The sequence below is a fragment of the Dama dama genome, chromosome 23 (assembly GCF_033118175.1).
Source record: "Dama dama isolate Ldn47 chromosome 23, ASM3311817v1, whole genome shotgun sequence".
Taxonomy (NCBI): Eukaryota; Metazoa; Chordata; class Mammalia; order Artiodactyla; family Cervidae; genus Dama; species Dama dama.
In genome coordinates, this window is record NC_083703.1 from 22,836,941 (window position 1) to 22,856,737 (window position 19,797).

The window sequence follows — 19,797 nt, forward strand, 5'->3', positions numbered from 1 at the left end:
CAACTTCTTTTATTTCTTTTGTTTCTTCTATTGTTTTTCTTCTTGATATAATTTTAAAATGCAGCTCTGATCACTCCGCCATTGTCTTCCCCTGTTTCTCTTATTAGTCAAAAGAGAAGATGTGTGACCCCACAGATCCAGTGGAAAGTTCTACTCGAACCAGCACCACCATACGCGCAACAACCACACAATTCAGGGTCTTGACGACCACCAGAAGAGCAGCCACCTCCCAGCTGCCCACCAGCCTGCCCACAGAAGGTGCCCTGCAGACACTTTTTCTCTGTTACTGAAGGAGGGAATTCACTGTTGACATATGCAGGAGAGGTTCTCCAGGGGGAAATTTTTTCTTCAGCAAACTAGATTCTTAGGAATGTCTACAAGGGAAAACACAAAATTATGATGGAGTAAAACTGTGCTGTTTTGTTTTGTTTTGTTTTTTTAATGTATGAATGCCTTTTATTAAGATTTAGTCTTTAATGGTGATCTTGGCTACTACAGCCCCTAGAAAAGAGAAAGAACTTCCTCTCATGCCCTTTCCTTCCTTCCTTTCTTGCTGAACTTTGTAATAACTGTGTTTAACATTTTAATCACAGGATAGGAAGGCAAAATGCACAGAAAATGTCCATTGATTTTGTATTCTGAATAATAGGTAATTCTACTAATACACAATTCTTATATTTGCCTGGATACAGTCAATAAAATATGCTGGCCTATTACCTTAGAGAGAAGCACTGTGTATCACACAGAAATTGTACTAGAGAATCATTTCCTTTGCCAGGAAAGGCAAAAATACTAGAGAGCATGAATGCATGCACACAGCTCATTGGGGAAAGATGGTATATTAGCCCAAATTTGTTAGTCTTTTATTCTGAATGGTGCCACTAGGGAGAAATGTGAGACCGGTTAGCCAAGAGTAAGCCTTGAGGGGAAAACATGGTCTTATTTGTTTTCATAAGCCTTGCTTTAATTTGAATAAGATATTAAACTTGAATCTTTTGCTCTTAATTGAAATTTAATTGGATATTTAAAGTTAACTGGAATAAAGTGATAAAATGAGGTGAAGGATAGCTGCTGAGTACATTTTATTGCTTTTAAAACCAATATTATATTTTAATCCATCTTATTTGGGGTTGTTATGTAGCCTGAGAAAAATATTTCTGTAATTCAAATCCTCCCCTTTAGAATGAAATATACAACTGAAATTAAAAGCACATTCTACATTTCATTCTCATAGGACAAGATCTTTTTGTATATTATTTTGGTCATATTTGTTAGCAATGAATAAGCATTTAACTTTTGAAGTTAAGTTTGTAAATACTGACAAATATTTACTATTCCAATTAACTTGGAATTTCCTTGATCTTGGTTTTTAAAATAAATAAGAACTCTAGAGTCTAATTACAGTAAATCACTTTAGAAAATTAAAATAAATGTATTTTAAATCAAAGTTATAACAGTGTACTTTTCTCATAGTTCTTAAGAGTCATATAAAACTTTACTAAAGTTTTACAGTCTTGATCTTACAATCTCAGGAAGTTTAGTATTGCATCCTATAAGGTAAGACTAACTCTCATTGACCTAGAAATTTACTCAATAAAGTATCCAAATCCATTCCTGTTAAACAGTTAATGCATTAGTAGACAATTGATTCATGCACCTTAAAATTTTTTCTGTTGTAACTTTGACTTTCTCTTCCAGATGATACCAAGATAGCTCTACATCTAAAAGATAATGGAGGTAGGAACTGACATTTTTCTTTTATAGATATTTTTTAGATACTAATTTATTTCATTCATTTACGCATGAGAAAGGACTTGTGGGCTTCTAAATGTAGAATGAGGTCATATTTTACTCCCTGATGGTATTTAACACAGGATGAATTCAATGGTTGACTTGAAAAGTCAAATTGTTTCAATACTGGAGTGAAATTCTAATCTCAGTGTTTGCCTATAAAATTTCAGGACGCCACTGACCAATTGTAAAGTGAAAATTTATCCACATCCCTTGCTGTTTCTTGTTGCTGTAGTCCTTGGTTTATTGGCTGCATATGTGGCTATCTACAGGTATTGGGTTCTACTCTGTTTTGCTCTACGTTGACTATTCAACATCATTTATAATTAAAATTAAGAAATAGAGCAATATGGAACTATACTTTTACTAAGCGTTTTTATCTTTTATGCAAAGAAAAGTATAAAAAGAAACCTGAGGAAGAATAGTTAATAAGTAGATAACTAGAGTTTTTCTGAGACAATTTAGGAATGTATGTAATAGTACTTGAAAATTTGAGGAAGAAAGGCTTTACCAAAACAAGTCTATAAAAGATATGGACCAAAATTTTAAAATAGTTCTTTTCCTTTTAAATTATATTAGGTCATATGTGCAACTCTATCATAGAATGCTGGATTTCATGAAAGAGATGTAGCTGTTTTAGTAACTTGTTTATTCAGTTCAGGAAGGGGGTTTCCTCTTAGCAGCATCTTTTATGTAAATATGGGCTCACTGTATTATTGACCTCGACACAGTCTCACTTTTGCAGCCCCAGGTGATAACCTGAGTAAGTCACAATCCAACATATATGGTGTTAGGTATGTTTCTCTCTGTATTTGTAGAGAATAGTTTCTAAATTACTCAGTCTAAGTCAAGAAACAAATATTTCTGTTTTTTCTTAGGTTACTGTATATCTGTATCTATATATTTAGATCAGCCCACTTAAAAGAAAAGCTGCTTAGCCTCTTCATATATATCATTATCACGTCAGTTTTCCATTGTCTTGCTTCTGTATCACAATGTTTTATTTCATTTATTTCTTATTTCTTGTTGTATTAATGCAATACGTGGATAGCTTCACAAGTGGCCATTTGCCACGTATACACTAGCTAGAAATAAAATCTTAGTGTTGAAGGGACTTTAGCGATTACCCCATTCAAAATTTCTCAGAGCAGTTTGTTAGTGAATCTAAGTCCTAATGTTGGGGTTACCTCCTTTGGATGGAGGGTGTTAAAAAGAAATAAATGGAATGGAGGAGGGGTCCCCAGAAGCTTCTGTTGTATTTGCTATATTTTAATTATTAATACAGGTAGTAGTTATATGTGTTGTTATATTGTTCTCTATTCTGTCTTTTTTTCTTTAATATGATTAAAATATTCTATAATGCTAACAGGAAAAAACTGGAGAAGGAAATGGCAACCCACTTCAGTATTCTTGCCTAGGAAATCTCATGGACAGAGGAGCCTGGTGGGCTACAGTCCATGGGGTCACAAGAGTCAGACATGACTTAGCGACTAACCAACAACAACGGAAAAAACAAAAGATTCCCATTATCAAATAGCTATGAGATATTCTGGTTGAAAGAAAATGTAAGAAATTTATTTTCTGGAAAACTGTTTAAAGCTTTATCGTTCATTCATTTATTTATTTATTCCTGCCAAGTGCCTGCTAATTGCAAGGGATTGTATATGCTTGCAGCTATGGTAATGAAAATGGTTTAGACAAATTCCTGGCTTTCAGAAAGCATAGATTCTAAAGAAACTTCAAGATGGTGATAAAGATTTAGCATCTGGCATTTCTCCACTATTTGGTCTTAAAATTTTTTTACAAATAGCTTTCACTGACTTAATGTTTTGTGGAATACACTTTGGGAAATAGTTTTCTAGAATGTTGCCAGTTTTCCCAAGGAAAATCCTTAGTTTTGTTTAATGCAGCAAGGAATCGTAAAACTTTGATTTTTTTTTTAAATGCAGTGCATTAAAACTATCTTATGACACTGAAAAATCAAGTTAAGTAAATTCCAAGATTGAAATGGAGGGCTTCTTTTCTTTTTTCGTCATACTAGAAAAATTGACTATTGGATTTTCAGATGATATTAGATCACTGATATGCATCAGGTAGTGCAATGGTAAAGAATACACTTGCCAATGCAGAGAGACACCAGAGATGAGGGTTTCGATCCCTGAAACAGGAAGATCCCCTGGAGTAAGAAATGGCAACCCACTCCAATATTCTTGCCTGGAAAATTCCAAGGACAGAGAAGCCTGGCAGGCTACAGTCCATGGGGTTGCAAGAAGTCAGGCATGACTGAGCTACTGAGCACAAACATGCATCAGGTACCCGTCAGAGTTCCAAAATATCACAGTAAGACTTAGTATGTCTATACTCTCTTCATGGCTAGGTTTGCTTATGAAGCACTTTTCCTAAAAGTGCAGTTAGAGCAGACCAACTTGACCAGTGCTAAGATAAACGTTCCTTTCAAAGAGTACTTGAGATCGCACATTCCTTTCTATAGCAACTTTATTAAGTTAGCATGCTACCACAGCTTTTTATTTTATGGAATAGGGAGATGTAGGAAGGATTGCCAATTTAAATCCAGCTTCATTAGTTAATTAAACATGTTGAAAACAGAATTCAGAGTCATTCTCCTCCTCCAGCTTAACATTTTTTTTCTTTTTTTGAGATTGAGGTAATAATGGAAAAGGATTCCTGATTTAAATGCTTTCTCACATTTATTGAGAATTTTTTTAAATGCAAGCTAAGACATTTGTATAAATTGCTGTGTATTGCAGAGAAATTCAGCACATTTTCTTTTGTGATTTAATTGGATGTTCTTAAAACCACTTTAATTTAGAGGTCTGTACTTTTCTAGAAAAGAGAGTGACATTTATCAAAGTACTCAATGTGTAGCTATATTCTGCCCTTTACATACGTACATCATCTTCTTTAGATATTGGATTACCTTGGCTCTGAGTCTTCCTGGAATATTTCTGTGAGTTAAAGTAGTTGATTTTCTCAGTGGTATCCACAGCTGACCTGATTATAAATTCACTTTCCAGGAGATTTCCCTTCATCTTTGATATGAAAACATAAAATACTTCTGAGCAGCTGGACACCAGAGGCACACAACAGGGCTTCTCATTCACAGGACCCAGACTGAGTTCCAGTCTGCAAAATCACTCCTGATAAATCGTCACTTGTGCACTGTGTTTCCTGCTACAATTAGATCAGGTGTAGGAAGAGCCTCTGCATATTTCCAGTTAGTTGTTTGATTGGAGACGTTTTATTAGTCTTCGGCATTGAGTGAATCCTAGAGAACTGAGAATTTTCACTCAATGCCAAAGACTAATAAGACATCTCCAATCAAACAACTAACTGGAAATATGCAGAGGCTCTTCCTGGACCTGATCTAAGAGACTGAAAAAATATCTAGACAAAGAGAATGATTCCTAATGAATGTAGGTCCCATTAGTAAGTTAGCACTGATTAGCCATTATAAATGGCTGAACACAAAAACTCAGAGGAACCAATATACAGATAGTATTTTGTCTCTAACTGAAATGTTCCTACTTGCGTGTTTATGGTATTAAGTTGCAAGTAATATATATGTCTAATTAAGTAGCATTTCTGCTCCTTATTCATGTGAAAGGCAGGTAAGAAGAAGGAGGTAAGAGGAGGAGGAGAGGAAGGAGGAGGAGGGGGAGAATCAAGGAAAAATAGGAAAGGCACTTATTGTTTCCTACGTTCCAAGCACCGTTCTAAATGCTGTCCATGTATTAACTCGTTTAATTCACACAACATCCCTTTGACTGGTCCTGCCCATATTTCCATGTTTTGGCTGAGGAAACGGAGGTACAGAAAGGTGAGGTTACCTGGCTAGTACGTGGCAGAGCTGCCGTGTGAGTCTATTTAGCCTTAGTGTGGATTCCAGGACCTTGGCAGCCTCACAGTATGGCTGATCCCGTGCAGTGCAGTCCTCTTAGAAACTTCATGTGGGAGGCGCCAGCCTAAGGAGTATCATTCACACCTCCAGTATTCTTTTTCCTCTTCTATAACAACTGATTATACTTATAAGTATTTAGAAGTGAAACTTCCTTTTGCCATGTAATTATGCCTTACTTTTCATTTTAGCCTTTTTTTGAAAATCACAAGGCGTTGACCCCCTGTGTAGCTGAGTCCTTTCTGAAATAGTGACATGTGTTCTGCAGACTGCAGGGGTATTCTTTATTTATGTTCAAAAACTAAATTCTTCCAGCCTTCTAGGTTTCTCGAGAAATTCAAGTTTACTTCTCCATTAATGGGTTCCTAGAATATATTCTTTAAATAATATGTATTTCTGTGGATAATGGTTATAAGCATTTAAAGCTACACCTCCCTTGGGTTTTCAAATTCTGGCAAAAGCTTGTTAGAAGAGTCACATTTTTGAGGAATCACCTAGCTGTATGTTTTTAGCTGGTGCAACTATTGACTGCCTCCTTTGGCGTTTAATTAGTTGCTTCCAAATGACACTCACCACTCATCACCTAAATAGAAATGTAAATGCCTTCAAGATGGAAACTGGAAAAAATTATATTTAGGGCTGAAATAGGTCTGCAAGTTGAATCAATAGCAAAGTCTTTTAACTGAGAAGTGAAATCTTCAACCAGATTCAGCTCAATTTAGCAAATGGAGTTGTGCCATTCTGCTACACTGCAGATGTTAAAATTATATCAAGCTCTAAGATCCTGTGGTTGATTTTATTATTTAAATTTGTTGACTGAGATTGGGTACTGTGATAATAATACCAAAAGCTGCATTCTCTCTTGGTTCCTCTAAAGATTCTACCTTCTGATAAAGTCACGTTTCTTTTTAAAAAACATATTTGAATGTAAGTTCTTAATTACTAATGATATTTAAAGTATGAGCACCCAAGACATCACTGGTGTGTCATGCAGGTGGCACTGTGTTCGTCATTTCTTCTCGTTGGTAGGAAGTCTGCTAAACCTGGACTCTGAAAGGCTGTGTTCTTGAGTCGGAAGGTGGGGTCTTCATCAAAAGGATGCTGAAGTAACTACATTAAGCAGTTTGCAGAATGTGATCAAGTTAATTCTGGAGTACAGATCTGCAAGATGATTAATTTTAAAGAGTTAATACAGAAATATTACTTTGAATGAATTATGGAGTGGTCCGCCTAAATTCTGAATCTGTTGTGTTTAATCTCCTACTTGTGAACATATAAGGCTTTTTATCCAAAGATAAAATGTTAGAACATTATTCTGACTTTTTCACTAGACTACTTCTAAGGTTATATTTTTATTACCTAGTGTGTAGTGACAGATCAAGTGTCTAGTGTTTCACTTATCATTCAGTCAAATTATTTTTTGACTTTAATACATAAATCATCAAAGTCACCTATCTTTCACTTTTTTCTCCTACCTTCCCTTGCTATTTTTTTCATGTTTTTCTTTAACAGCGATCAGAGTCTTGTAAGCAAAGGGAAACTGTTATTACCTTTTGACAGACTATTGAGTATCTATCACTTACTGTTTCTAAAACTGTAAAAATATCTTGGCATTCGGTTTTATCTTTTGCTCTGTTTGACTACTTTTCATGAGCACTAACTCTCTAAGAACATGTACAAGTGCCATAATAATGAACATTTCTTACACTTCAGAGTATTATTTTGAATGTCCCATAAGGATTAAGAAATTCTCTTCTAAAATTTTGTTTAGAGTAGTGTTTTTCAACTTTTTATGTACATAAGAATCATCTGGTTATTCTCATTTTATTATTCTAGCTCCTAAGAACCCCAGTGCTCAGACTGTTCTCCATAACACTTAAATCTGAACCTCGGGATCTGGGATCTAAGCATCAATACTTTTTAAGCCCTCAGGCAATTCCCACATACAGTTCCATCAAGAACAAGTGGTCTGAGGCAATGCTTCATAAATATTAAGTAGCATTGGAGTCATCAGGAAAAGAGAGAATCTATGCAAATCTGAAATTCACTTGAGAAATACAAGCAAACTATACATTTAGGCATCATCAGCATATAATGATAGTTGAAATTATGAGTGAATGAGATCACAGAAGAATAATGTAAAAATGAAAAGTGCAAAGGACTAATGAGGGAAAACACACATGCATGCTACGTCACTTCAGTCATGTCCAACTCTGTGTGACCCCATGGACTGCAGTCTGCCGGGCTCCTCTGTCCATGGGATTCTCCAGGCAAGAATACTGGAGTGGGTTGCTGTGCCCTCCTCCAGGGTATCTTCCTGACCCAGGGATCAAACTCATGTCTGTTATGGCTAACCTGCATTGACAGGCAGGTTCTTTACCACTAGCACCACCTGGGAAGCCCATGAGGGAACTCAGCAGTTGAGATTTTGGTGGGGGAAAAAATACTCAAAGACAGCAAGACAATCAGAAGAATTTGGAATCCTAGAAAACAAGAAGAAAATTTCAAGAAGCAAGTAGTGAACAATGCCAAAGACAAATGAAAAAAGAAAAAAATAGAAAAGTAACCATTGAATTAAATAGTAAGTTGACATTTGTTGACCTTGACCTGATAGTTCTATAGTCCACAGATGCACAGTCCCCAGAGAGAATCTGAGAAGTTGATGAGCGATAAGGAAATTGAAGTTAAATGGGACACACTGCTATTTAAAGAAGCTTGGTGAGAAGGGAAGTAGGATTCTGTTGTTTTTTTAGGAGTGTATTTATATGTTAGAGGTGTTGAGAAGAAAAAAGACATGAAGAAAAGGAGTTGAGAGATGACTGAAAATGAAGCAATATATGTGCAAACAGGGATGGGTTAGTCCACGTGGATGAGAGGAGATGGGTAAGAGGCAGAAGTTTAGGGAATTCCTCTGAGCTTGTTGTTTTCTCAGTGTGATAGGAGACAGCAATATGGCAAGAGTGAGTGGGAGAGGTCAGAGTATGGGGCCCAGGAGTTGAAATAACCCATAGAACATTTCTGAAGGAAAGGGAAAAGGGAACCTCCTATGTGTGTTTGAAGGGTGTGCTAATGTGAATTTGGAGCCTGCTGACCGTGGTGACCATCCTTGTGCTTTGGTGACATCAACACTAAATGTTTTCATGTGTGCTTGAATCAATGCTTATTGATTCAAGGAATCATGGAATGTGGATTCCTTGAATCCATATGGAATATGAAATATGCTGATCTGGCTTAAGCAAGCAAAAAAAGAAAAAGACATTTTCTCTGAGAGAAAAAATATGTTATTTTTAAAAAGACATAAAGCTTTAAAGACAGTAGTTTAATCTGTTGGATGGTAAATTTGGTTTAATTTTTAGCAGCTAGGTTTTCACTGGCTTACTGTTCCGTTAAAACTAATTTTTGCTTGAATTTTATTCTGCATGGTCAAATAATACCATGCAAGATTTAAAATGTATCTTGGGTAGCAAGGACAGGCATTAATTATTTAACACTAATTCATAACAGTAAGTACTGTGACCAAATGTTATTATTTCAGTTACAGTAGTGAATTAGTGACTAATTGGATCAAATTTCAATAAGTGATTTCAACATGTGTTAACATTATGCTCAGCAACTACTAAAAAAAAAAATTTTAATGTAGAGTTAAATTGAAATGGAATTCTAAGAAATATCTGTTTAACTTAAAGAAGGCACGAGAGGAGGAAAAAATGGACCACATAATGGATGGACACAAAGGAAACAAATAGCAAAATGGAAGACCAAATTCAGGCATACCAATAATTTTACTAAATGAGTCAGAAATTCTACTTCTATGTATTTATTCAAGAGAAAGCATAGCCACAAAAATATTATACAAGGATATTCATAGCAACTGTATTCATAATTGCCAATAACTGAAACAATCCAGATGTTTGTCAAGAGAATGCACAAATTAAATATTTCATACAGTGGACTACTACTCAGCAGAAAAAAAGAACAAATTGCTGGTACATACAATAGTATAAATAAAACTTTAAATCATTAGTTTAGGTAAAAGAAGCAAGGTATGAAAGAGTACATATAGTATGATTTAATTTATGTGAAATTCAGTATAGATGAAACTAATCTACAGTAAGAGGAATCAGCACAGTGGTTTCCATGGCAGGGTAAGGTCAGGGTTGATTGGAATGGAATAAATCGATTGATTAACTGAAAATTTTCCGAAGGCGTGGAAATAGTCTGTATGTTGGTTTGGCTGATGATTCCTTTGGTATATAAGATCTGTGCATTTCCAGGATGCAAATTTTACCTTAGTGGAAAAAAAAGTAAGAAAACAGAAATGTTGGTGTGCTTCTCATGAACTAGTTTTTTCTTAACTCTCATGAGTAAATTTTTCCAAGCTTCTTCAAATTCTCAACAAAAGAGAGCAAAAAGATTTATCCTTAACAAAGAAGCTTCTCTAATTAATGAGCATAAAATTTAACGCCTCTGATTATTTGATTCGTGGTTTACGTTAAATTGTTCTTAGAATCCTCCCATGTAGTTGCTAATAGTGATAAAATTATCTTGCAATTATTGGACTGTTACTGTACACCAGGCATTCATTTAAGGATTTTGCACGTTGATCTCATTTAATGCTTAGAGTACCCCATGAAGAAAGTCATACTGTAATCCTATTTTACGCACGAAATATCAGAAGGACAGGGATTTAAGTCATCTGTCTGGGCTCCCTAATCCGTAAGGGATATAGCCCGGCTGCAGCACTAAACACTGACGTCGGAGCATGCGCTCTGCTCCCCACAGCCATCCTGCAACCTGGGAGGGCTTCTCCAGCTGTGGCGCTGAATGTGGGGGAAGAATCCCCTTCACCCTGTACCTATCGGGGTGAAAAGACAGAGGTGTGTCCAAACCCCTGAGCTAACCTGAGCCTTACCACCTGCACGCCTCTCAGTCACGGCTGTACTCCCAGGCCAGCATGAAGCCTTCTTGAAATTATTCATGGAAATGGGATCCTTTGTCTCGCTGAAGCTTGAATGCATGTTGAATGAAAGCATGGACACTGTGTAGCCACTTGCTTGCCACTCTCCCTCTACTAAAGCCACGCAGGATCTCAGCAAGCGCGGACAGCTCCAGGTGCCAGTTCATGGTCAGAATGAGCCCCATGGGTCCTCTGAGCCCATCCCTCAACGGGTTAAGAGCCCAGATGACTGTAAGATTCACAGTACTGCTTTGTACCCACGTGTGGGGCCAGTTCACAAAGCTGATTTGATGGAAAGGTGAGGCTGAGAATAGTGCTCACCTCCAGGCCTAACCATATTCTATCCCACATTCAACGTGTGGAGCTCTGTATTCCAGGAAAGTTGATATTTCAGGACCTAAGGGGAAGACAGTCATGATAAACACATTTTTTTAGCATCCTTCTTCCCAAGCAGGCCAGCTGAATCTGCCCCCATTAAAGGCATTATCTGAGCCGTGTTTTGACAGTTCTGATGTGAAACAGTGAACTATACTTACCCTTCAAAACTGGTCCTCAGTAGTTCCAGTTTTTTCTTTCCACCCTTGATATATGTTTATAGTTTTATTTATATCATATTTTATTATGATATATGTTTATAGTTTTATAGCCTGTCTTATTACTTCTGGTAACACAAATTAAAATGCACTTCGAAGCTCTACCCAAGTTTATTTTTTTCCAGTTTCCGATTCTGTCTTTTTGAGATACATAGCACATTCATTTAGTCCTGCCCATTTACCCTCCTAGGAGATTCTATACATCAACCACAACAAATAGCAAAAAGTTGTTTGGTTGTTAACATCAAGGGCTAATGTTCAATCCTGAGGTACCCACAAGGGCCAAATTGACATCTCCAGCAACTAAATTAATCCATGCTTTCATAGGAAGCACATAGGTTCTCATTAATTGTAAATATAAACTCAGGTGCCAAAGAACTTGAGACTGCCTTAATATTTAGCAGTTTTCAAAAGAAGCTCTCCATAAGGTTAATTTTGTTTAGACAGCCTACCAAACCATAGCAGCTGGGCTTTTGTTTTTCAGATACTGTCTGCAGATTCTATGTAACATGGCCATGTCCCAGTTACTGCAGGAGAGGGGAGAGGCAGGTAAACTCTCAAGGAGCTTGGTGGTTTGTTTTCCTTCAAACGGGTAGACAGTGAAGGTACATGGAGATTGATCTTGATCTTTCCACTGGAAAAGCTATTCACTGAGACATCCTTGCTTTATCCAGCATGCACTTAAGCTTCCCATTTCCATGAATAATTTCAAGAAAGCCTCATATTGACTTGGTAAGACAGCCATGATTAAAAGAAATGGCAATAGCAAGGGTTCACATTAGCTAAGTGGTTTGGACACACATCTATCTCTCCACACTGACGGGAGCAAGGTGAAAAGGTTCCTTCTCTATGTTCAGAAAACATGATGGATTTGATAGGAAAGCAAACATTTATTGCATTTGTATATTCATTCATATGTTTGTATATAAATGAACTGTTTTAATATAAGTGACTTCATTCAGATAGACAGGATTAAATGGCATGAAGAGTCACTCTCTTCTGTACCCCCAGATCTTGAAAGTATACTGTCAACCTCTTCTTTGGTATTCCATTGTAATTGTGAATATATTTTTCATATATATTTAATATATGTTTACTATTTAGATGGGAAACTTAAGTACTAAGATTTCTGTGGGTTATTTTATAGAAATAGAGACACATTTTTAGCAAACGATTTTTAAATATACTTTTAAATAAAGAAGCAAGACAACTTGATATAGAAAGCTGATGTTAGGGAAACTTTAAAAGTTAGATCTTATAAAGATCTTGGTTGCTGAAAATATTAAAGACACGGGTCAATCATTACAAAACATAGCACATACAAATAAGAAATGAAAGCCAGAATGGATCATTACAAGGATTTGCTTTTGGTGTTACGGTAGCTATAAATATGGCGAATCCCCTCTTTTTGATGCTCACACACATACATGCACAAAAGCACTAATCACATAACAAGGCTAGTAGCAGACTGGGTGGTGACTACTCTCCAAATTCCCTCATTTTGATGGAATCAAGCATTTCTTTTAATATGATTTCACGGAAATTTTATTTAGCCTTATTTTCCTGAGATAAAAGGTAGTGGATTATTGTTTAAAAAGGATTGTCATACCGTAAGCTCTTTTAAGCCAGAACATTTTATATGTTTCCCTGGATGACATTTCACAGCTGCTCTGTAGTAGCACAGGCTGCAGACGAGAAGCTGGGCCAGCTGCCCCTGCCAGAATATTATTCTCACCACACATAATGCACTTAGCTGTGTTTTGTGCACCATTTTAATATCTTTTCACAGTACTTACTCAAATCCCTCCTAGGGAGATGTCATCATGTGAATTATGAATGAATGTAGGGTCACAGTGATTCATACTGTGGATTAAGTATGGCTCATATAATAGTTTCAAGGAACCCTAATGCCCAAATAATATTGACAGATTGGTAAGCATCCAAAAGAAAAAATAGGAACACCATGATTAAGAAAATGAAAGAACAAAGAGAATTATGAGAAATAAGAAGATACGTAAAATACCCAGAGAAACTCTAAATGAAGTCAAGGTCATATCATGTCTGTAGAAAATTAAAAGTGTCATGAAGGAAATTATGTGAGCTACAAAATGACATCAGTTGCAAGGGAAACTTCCAAAGGAAAAGTCAGTTTAGTGAAATTTTTTCTTTTACTTGATTTTCTGCTGTTACATTTGGTAGCTCATAAATAGGTTCAATAATATTCCACAGGGAGACTCGTGTGTTTTCAATCCAAAAATGCAACACTAACATTTTAAGCATTTTGTAGTTCAACTTCATTCTGAAGTGTTAAGAAAGAACACTTGACATCACCTGTATAAGATTTATGGATTTTTTTTAATAAATTCATGCAAGACTTTGCCCAAAGCCTCTTGGTCCCCCAAAAGACGTTATATGTTGTGGGATTTATGGATTTTTTTTTAAGCCAAGAGAATAGTTAGATTTAGAACTAACTCTTTAAAGTGAATAAAATTTCAGACAAGGAATGTTTCTATTTTAGTTTTACTTTATTGCTGGACTTGAGTTACTGACAAGATTTAAAAGTGGGTATGATCATTTCAGCAGTGTATTAAAACCTCTAATGTATTCAAGAATTGTACTTCTAAATTTCATTATCAATACTACATACATATAAATACTAAAAAAAACAACAGGCATAGAAAGACCAAGGAGACATAGAGGTCTAAAATTAAATGCTACACCTTGAAGAAACAAAAGGTCAATTTTTTTTCCTTCTTTCCGCCTATCGTCTTTCTTCTACTTTGTTTCATCTTATCTTTTATCAATAATTTATGAACTTTTCTTGGAGTGCAGAAAATTAAACACATTTACATGAGGTCCTGGATATTTTCAGTATGTGCTTAATGCCTTTTAAAAATCTGTCATCTTTGCTATCATGGTAGCTATAAAACTTACCCAAAGATAGTATAATGCTTTGATTGATTTGACAGTTCTCAAAGTCCTCTCTGTGTCTAAATATTGATCTGTGTTTTATAAAGTTCTAAAAGTTAGAAACTCATAAGAATTGATAGGTCACTCTGTGGATCAGATGGGAGTGTATTATCTTTGATACTATTGATTTTCTGTGCTTCATTTATGTTTTAAAGTATGTCTCCAAGAGAGCTGAAAAAAAGGCTTTGATTTGGTAGGCTTTTCAAATATATTTATATATTTCCTCTTTTATTTTTTGGCTCTGAGCCTCCCTTTGGGGGGTCTTATTGTCTCTTATCATTAACTCATCGTATTTAAATATACAGTGTAAAGGTAAACAAGCTAAAGACTTGAATTGTCCTCTATGTGATACTGTGTGTGTGTGTGAGGGTAATTCTTTGACTTTTGTTCACTTTGGGACATAAATGAAAGAGCATAAGATATTTCCAAGAATAGAAAAAGAACTTGGTTTTCAGGCTAGATTCCTCCTGACCTGTTTGAATATTCCCCCAACTCATATAGACTCTGACGAACTTCAGAAGTTTGTACCTGATACAGGTTCAGAGTCTTCTTCGACCTACTTCTTTCTGCCAATTTCTAAGAACAATCAGTTGAACCTCAGGAATGAATATTGTCAGAGATAACATCTTTGTTCGTTGTCTTTTCTGAGGAATGAAATCAATTTATTTGAGCAGTCTGCCCCCGAGGTGAATGAACTAAATTTCAATTATGGAAATTACTAGCACTTGCTTAAACATTTTAAATTTCAACTTGTGTTTGAGTTGATCGTGATTTTTACCAGAGAGGGTTCTCTGTGTTGTTTGCAGTTCCCCATAAGTGTGTAATGGAGAAGGCAATGGCACCCCACTCCAGTACTCTTGCCTGGAAAATCCCATGGGCCTCCGCCTGGTAGGCTGCAGTCCATGGATCACTAAGAGTTGGACACGACTGAGCGACTTCACTTTCACTTTTCACTTTCATGTATTGGAGAGGGAAATGGCAGCCCACTATAGTGTTCTTGCCTGGAGAATCCCAGGGACGGGGGAGCTTGGTGGGCTGCCGTCTGTGGGGTCGCACAGAGTTGGACACGACTGAAGTGACTTAGCAGCAGCAGCAGCAGCAGCATAAGTGTGTAAACCCTACTCCATTTAATTGAAAAGTGGTATCAAACTGAAAACCAAATAGTGAAATAATTTGAAATCAAAGCACATCAATGATATATTCACTTTATCTCCAGATTTAACGTTCCTTAATGTGCCATCATAATACTTGTTAATAAAGAAAGCAGCTAGAATAGAGATGCAGAAAGCTTGGCTAAATAGTGAGAGCAGAAAAGTAAGTTCTCCAGAAATATGAGTACAATTTTTGCCACTTCATTTTGATTTTTTGTGAAGTATTTAGAAATAGCATAGGCTTGGGACACCAAGATAGCTCTGTAGTATTTTGAAATTTGCTACATTTCTCCCTAAATGATTTGTTCTAATTATGACACGTCTTAAAGTCATGTGCACATTCATGTTTCCTACTGGTTAGTAATATTTTGAAAATCCATGAAGATTGTTTATTTTGTTAAAATTATCATCCAAAAATGTTATAAAGTGCTTATTGGCTTGTAACAAACTACATTCTGTACAGGTTTCATCAGATATGAAATGGTGTCTTAACATCCAAACCAGCACTGTAAAGAAGAATTTGTAAAGGAGGATATTATAAGTAGCCATTATTAGAAATATAGATTAATAATCATTGTGAGTGTAAGCATTTATGCCTAAATAAAAATAGTGGATTTCAAGGAATAAATGCAGTTATGATTATGATTATGATTTTTCATCCTAAAGATTGGCAACATATGGCCTGCAAGTCATAGTTTTATTGACAGAACTGCTGAGGTTTTGAGTGAAACATGTCCCTAGCTCTCCTCTTCTTCCTTAGAAACTGCCCCTTGCCTGATGCCTTCTCAACAGACTCTGGGTCTCTGGCCCATTTGAGAAATCACAGTCCAAGGTCAAGTCACAGGTGCCTTTTCCTTCCCTTCCCCATCTTCACACACACACACACACACACACACACACACACACACACACAATGAGACCAGACTTCATGATGCTTCTGAAAGATTACTAATCCCAGAAAAAGATCCAGATGCTGTTTGGATAGATGGATGCATGAATGAAAAGAGCGATAGATGGAGAATGCGTGCATGCATGCATGGATGCATGAATGGAAGAAGAGATAAATGGATGGAAAGATGCATGAATGGAAGGAGGGATAGATGGATGGGTGGAAGGATGGATGGATAAATGGATGGATGGATGGATGGATGGATGGATGGATGGATGGATGGGTAGTTGGATGGAATTATACATGAGATTTGAATAAACATTCAAGGCTTCCTTTCGTGACTCTAGCAGATATTTTTGCCACATATTCTCCAAAGCAACATTTTAAATTAATCCTATTTTTCCATGAAAGCGATCTGTTACCCTCTTTTAAAAATAAGAAAAAAAAGTCAAGTGTACAAAATGCAAGAATACAAGCATACTTAAAAATGAAGCCAGACTCTTAAAAGTAACAAATGTTAAGGGCAAAAACATAGTTTATGCAGTGTCCTGAATCTGACAGTGTAATTTGCCTCAATCTGCCTCATATAAAATATAATAATGTAATAACTACATCAGTTAAGTACTTATTAAATGCCAGGTGCGTTCTCATGTACTTAATATGTATGAGATGTTTGATTTTTCACAACCCTATGGCGTAACCCTATGGCATAGTTACTGTTATTGACCACATGGAGAGAGGGCCTAACCAAAGACTAGACAGGCTGCATCAGAAGCAGGGGTGTAGCTGCCTGCCCCATGGCTGAGCAGCCAAGGATGGGTAGTTACTACTGTCCTAAGCACTGAAATTGCCTTGAATTAACCACGACATGCAGTGTGAGCCTTCTTGCTGGAAGTTACAAGCCTTCAATAGAGTCCAGAGTTGTCAGATTCTGCCAGTGGAATTGTTGTCAATGTGAGAAGACATTCCTGATACTTCCTCTACCATCTTCCAGAATCCTCTGAAAATGAACTTTTTCATAATGAATTACCCTAAATTTTACATTCCGTGACTAATGAATTCTGTTTTGTAAGGGAAAGCTTTGGGAATTTAGGCTTTATCAGATGTGGAGTGCTGTGCTGTGCTTAGTCGCTCTGTCGTGTCTGACTGTTTGCGACCCCATGCACTGTAGCCCCCCAGGCTCCTCTGTCCATGGGGATTCTCCAGGCAAGAATACTGGGGTGGGTTGCCATGCCCTTCCGGGGATCTTCCCAACCCCGGGACCGAACCCAGGTCTCCCACATGGCAGGCAGTTTCTTTACCACCTGAGCCACCAGGGAAGCCCATTAGACGTGGAGAAGGATTAATGAACTATGGGTCTCACGCAAAGAATAAACAAATAATAGCAACAAAACTTGAAAGCATGGATGGGAAGAATTGGGAGTTCATATTTCTCTTCTCCATTTGTAATTTTGTTTTCTTGTATTTACCACACATTCTGATAGGTAGTCACATCTGGTTTTTTCTACTAACAAAAATTATGATAAAAGAAATAAATCAGTGCTTATTAAGTGAGGTTTAATAGACCAAAAAATGTTTAAAACATAGATGCAAAAGTTGGAAATAACAAAGATGTAAATTGCTAATGAAAGGATTTGGAATCACTGTTCTAGAACTTCTGAGTCTTAAAGAATTTTCTAATGATTCAAAAATACCCATCATATTATGTAATAAGGTACAATTTCCTGCTGCACATAATTTAAGACTATCTCCTCTAAATGCCTGAGTAGACATCAAATATTATAGAATCTTAGAACAAGAGAAGACTTTAGAGATTGGTTTTATTTGGTTGGTTGGCTTGGCTAGGCTAATTATTGCTTTCAAAATTTAATTTCTCCTTTTTCCTTACTCTCTGAAATGGATATTACAATGGAGAGTATCTTAGTAAAGTTACAGAAAATGATATTAGTCTGTGGCATAGTAGAATATTCTCATATGCTGTGTTCCCTTTAGATAGTGATAAACTATTTGCGGGTCATTTAGCATCCATCTGTTACACTTTTATAGAGCATTTCAGTTTAAAACAGATTTTGAAAATTATCCTTTGAACTCATGCACAGACTTTCTCAAAAATGTCTGTGTAGCCCACCAAAAGATGTTTGGTACTCTTCAGTTCAAATTTTCCAAAAGAAAATGAGAGAGGAGATTTCAAAAGGTAATCAATTTTTCCATAGGTAACAGTGCCAGTGGTTTAATGAGAAAGATCAAAGTTAAATTTATTATACAGTTAATTAGAGTTTTAGATTTTCCCCAGTACTTTTAGAATAAAGGCTATTAATTTTGCCTTATTTAACAGAATAAAGACTATTGAACCATAAATTAAAACAGTTATAAATGTGCTTTTAATCATAAGAGTATGGGTTTTTTCATTTGCCAAGGAAAGAGCATCTAACTTCTAAAGTTAGTGTTGCGGAAAAGAAAAGTCGTTCAGAAAGTTTAAAAAAAACTTTCACTGGTACTTTATTAAGAATATGAATGTCCCCCTCAATGAAAACGCAGCTCTGTGAGTGCACCCATGGATGTCTGACAGCTGTCCTACTCTTCCAGCCTCTACGGATGACAGTGCAGCCGAGAAGAAAGGAGGAGCCCTTCACGCCGGTCTCATCGTCGGGATTCTCATCCTGGTCCTCATCATAGCCGCCGCCATCCTTGTGACAGTCTACATGTATCACCACCCGACATCAGCAGCCAGTATCTTCTTTATTGAGGTAAGTGTCAAATAGAGTACATGAAAACCTTGCCAACTGATGAACTGTAGCCATTTGCTAACACCACCTGCGTTTAATATTTAGCACATTTCTCCACTTTGCACTTGGGAGCTGGCTGCCTTCACACACACACGCACGCACGCACACGTGTATTGACGGATGGCTTTCATGTGCTGAATTCAGTTACCTTATCTCAGGAGCTTTAAAAGAAATAAGCCATCTTGCCTTTTTCAGACCTGAAAGAAAATAGAAACCATATTTTTTGTCCCGTTATAGCAAGTATGTGAACCAGCTGTTCTTCTGATCCTGAAAGGAATGCACCATGTGCCACAGGCTGAAGGACTTAGCTTAAATCAACTAATTGATAAGTACTAATTGAGTATTGGCTGGGTTCATAATACAGTATGGTGGGCCTGCTCTTAAAATGCTCACAAACCATTTAGGAAAAATAGAGAGATTTCCCTACAAAATAACAGTTATAACAATAAGATAATGGTATGTGCCATTGGCATTTTGTGTGAGCACATGTGTTTTTATACATTCATCAATACATGTAAATGCACATGCATGTACATACACTCATTCAAACACAATGAGAGCACCAAGCCAAATGAGTGTTGTGTTTGCATGTACAATATGCCAGTGCCCAAGACAGTGGGTGGGAGGAACAGCAGCAGTGTATGAAGGGCCAGAGCCGAGCCCTGGTGTCCAGAAGTCCTGAGACTGGGAAGCCCGGGGGCCACAGGATAAGGTCAGTGTGAGTGTGACCAAGTCACCTTCTGT

At 36.7% G+C, this 19,797-nt stretch overlaps 1 protein-coding gene across 3 annotated transcripts in view; it reads left to right on the forward strand.

Annotated features, from left to right (window-relative positions):
* Positions 1–19,797, forward strand: part of PLXDC2 (plexin domain containing 2) — a 423,190-nt gene that overhangs the window by 359,572 nt on the left and 43,821 nt on the right. For all 3 annotated transcript variants that reach the window (XM_061126171.1, XM_061126172.1, XM_061126173.1), the window contains exons 11-13: positions 108–258; positions 1,699–1,737; positions 18,854–19,014. In XM_061126171.1, coding sequence (XP_060982154.1) covers positions 108–258; positions 1,699–1,737; positions 18,854–19,014 — 351 coding nt within the window. The remainder of the gene's footprint in view (positions 1–107; positions 259–1,698; positions 1,738–18,853; positions 19,015–19,797) is intronic.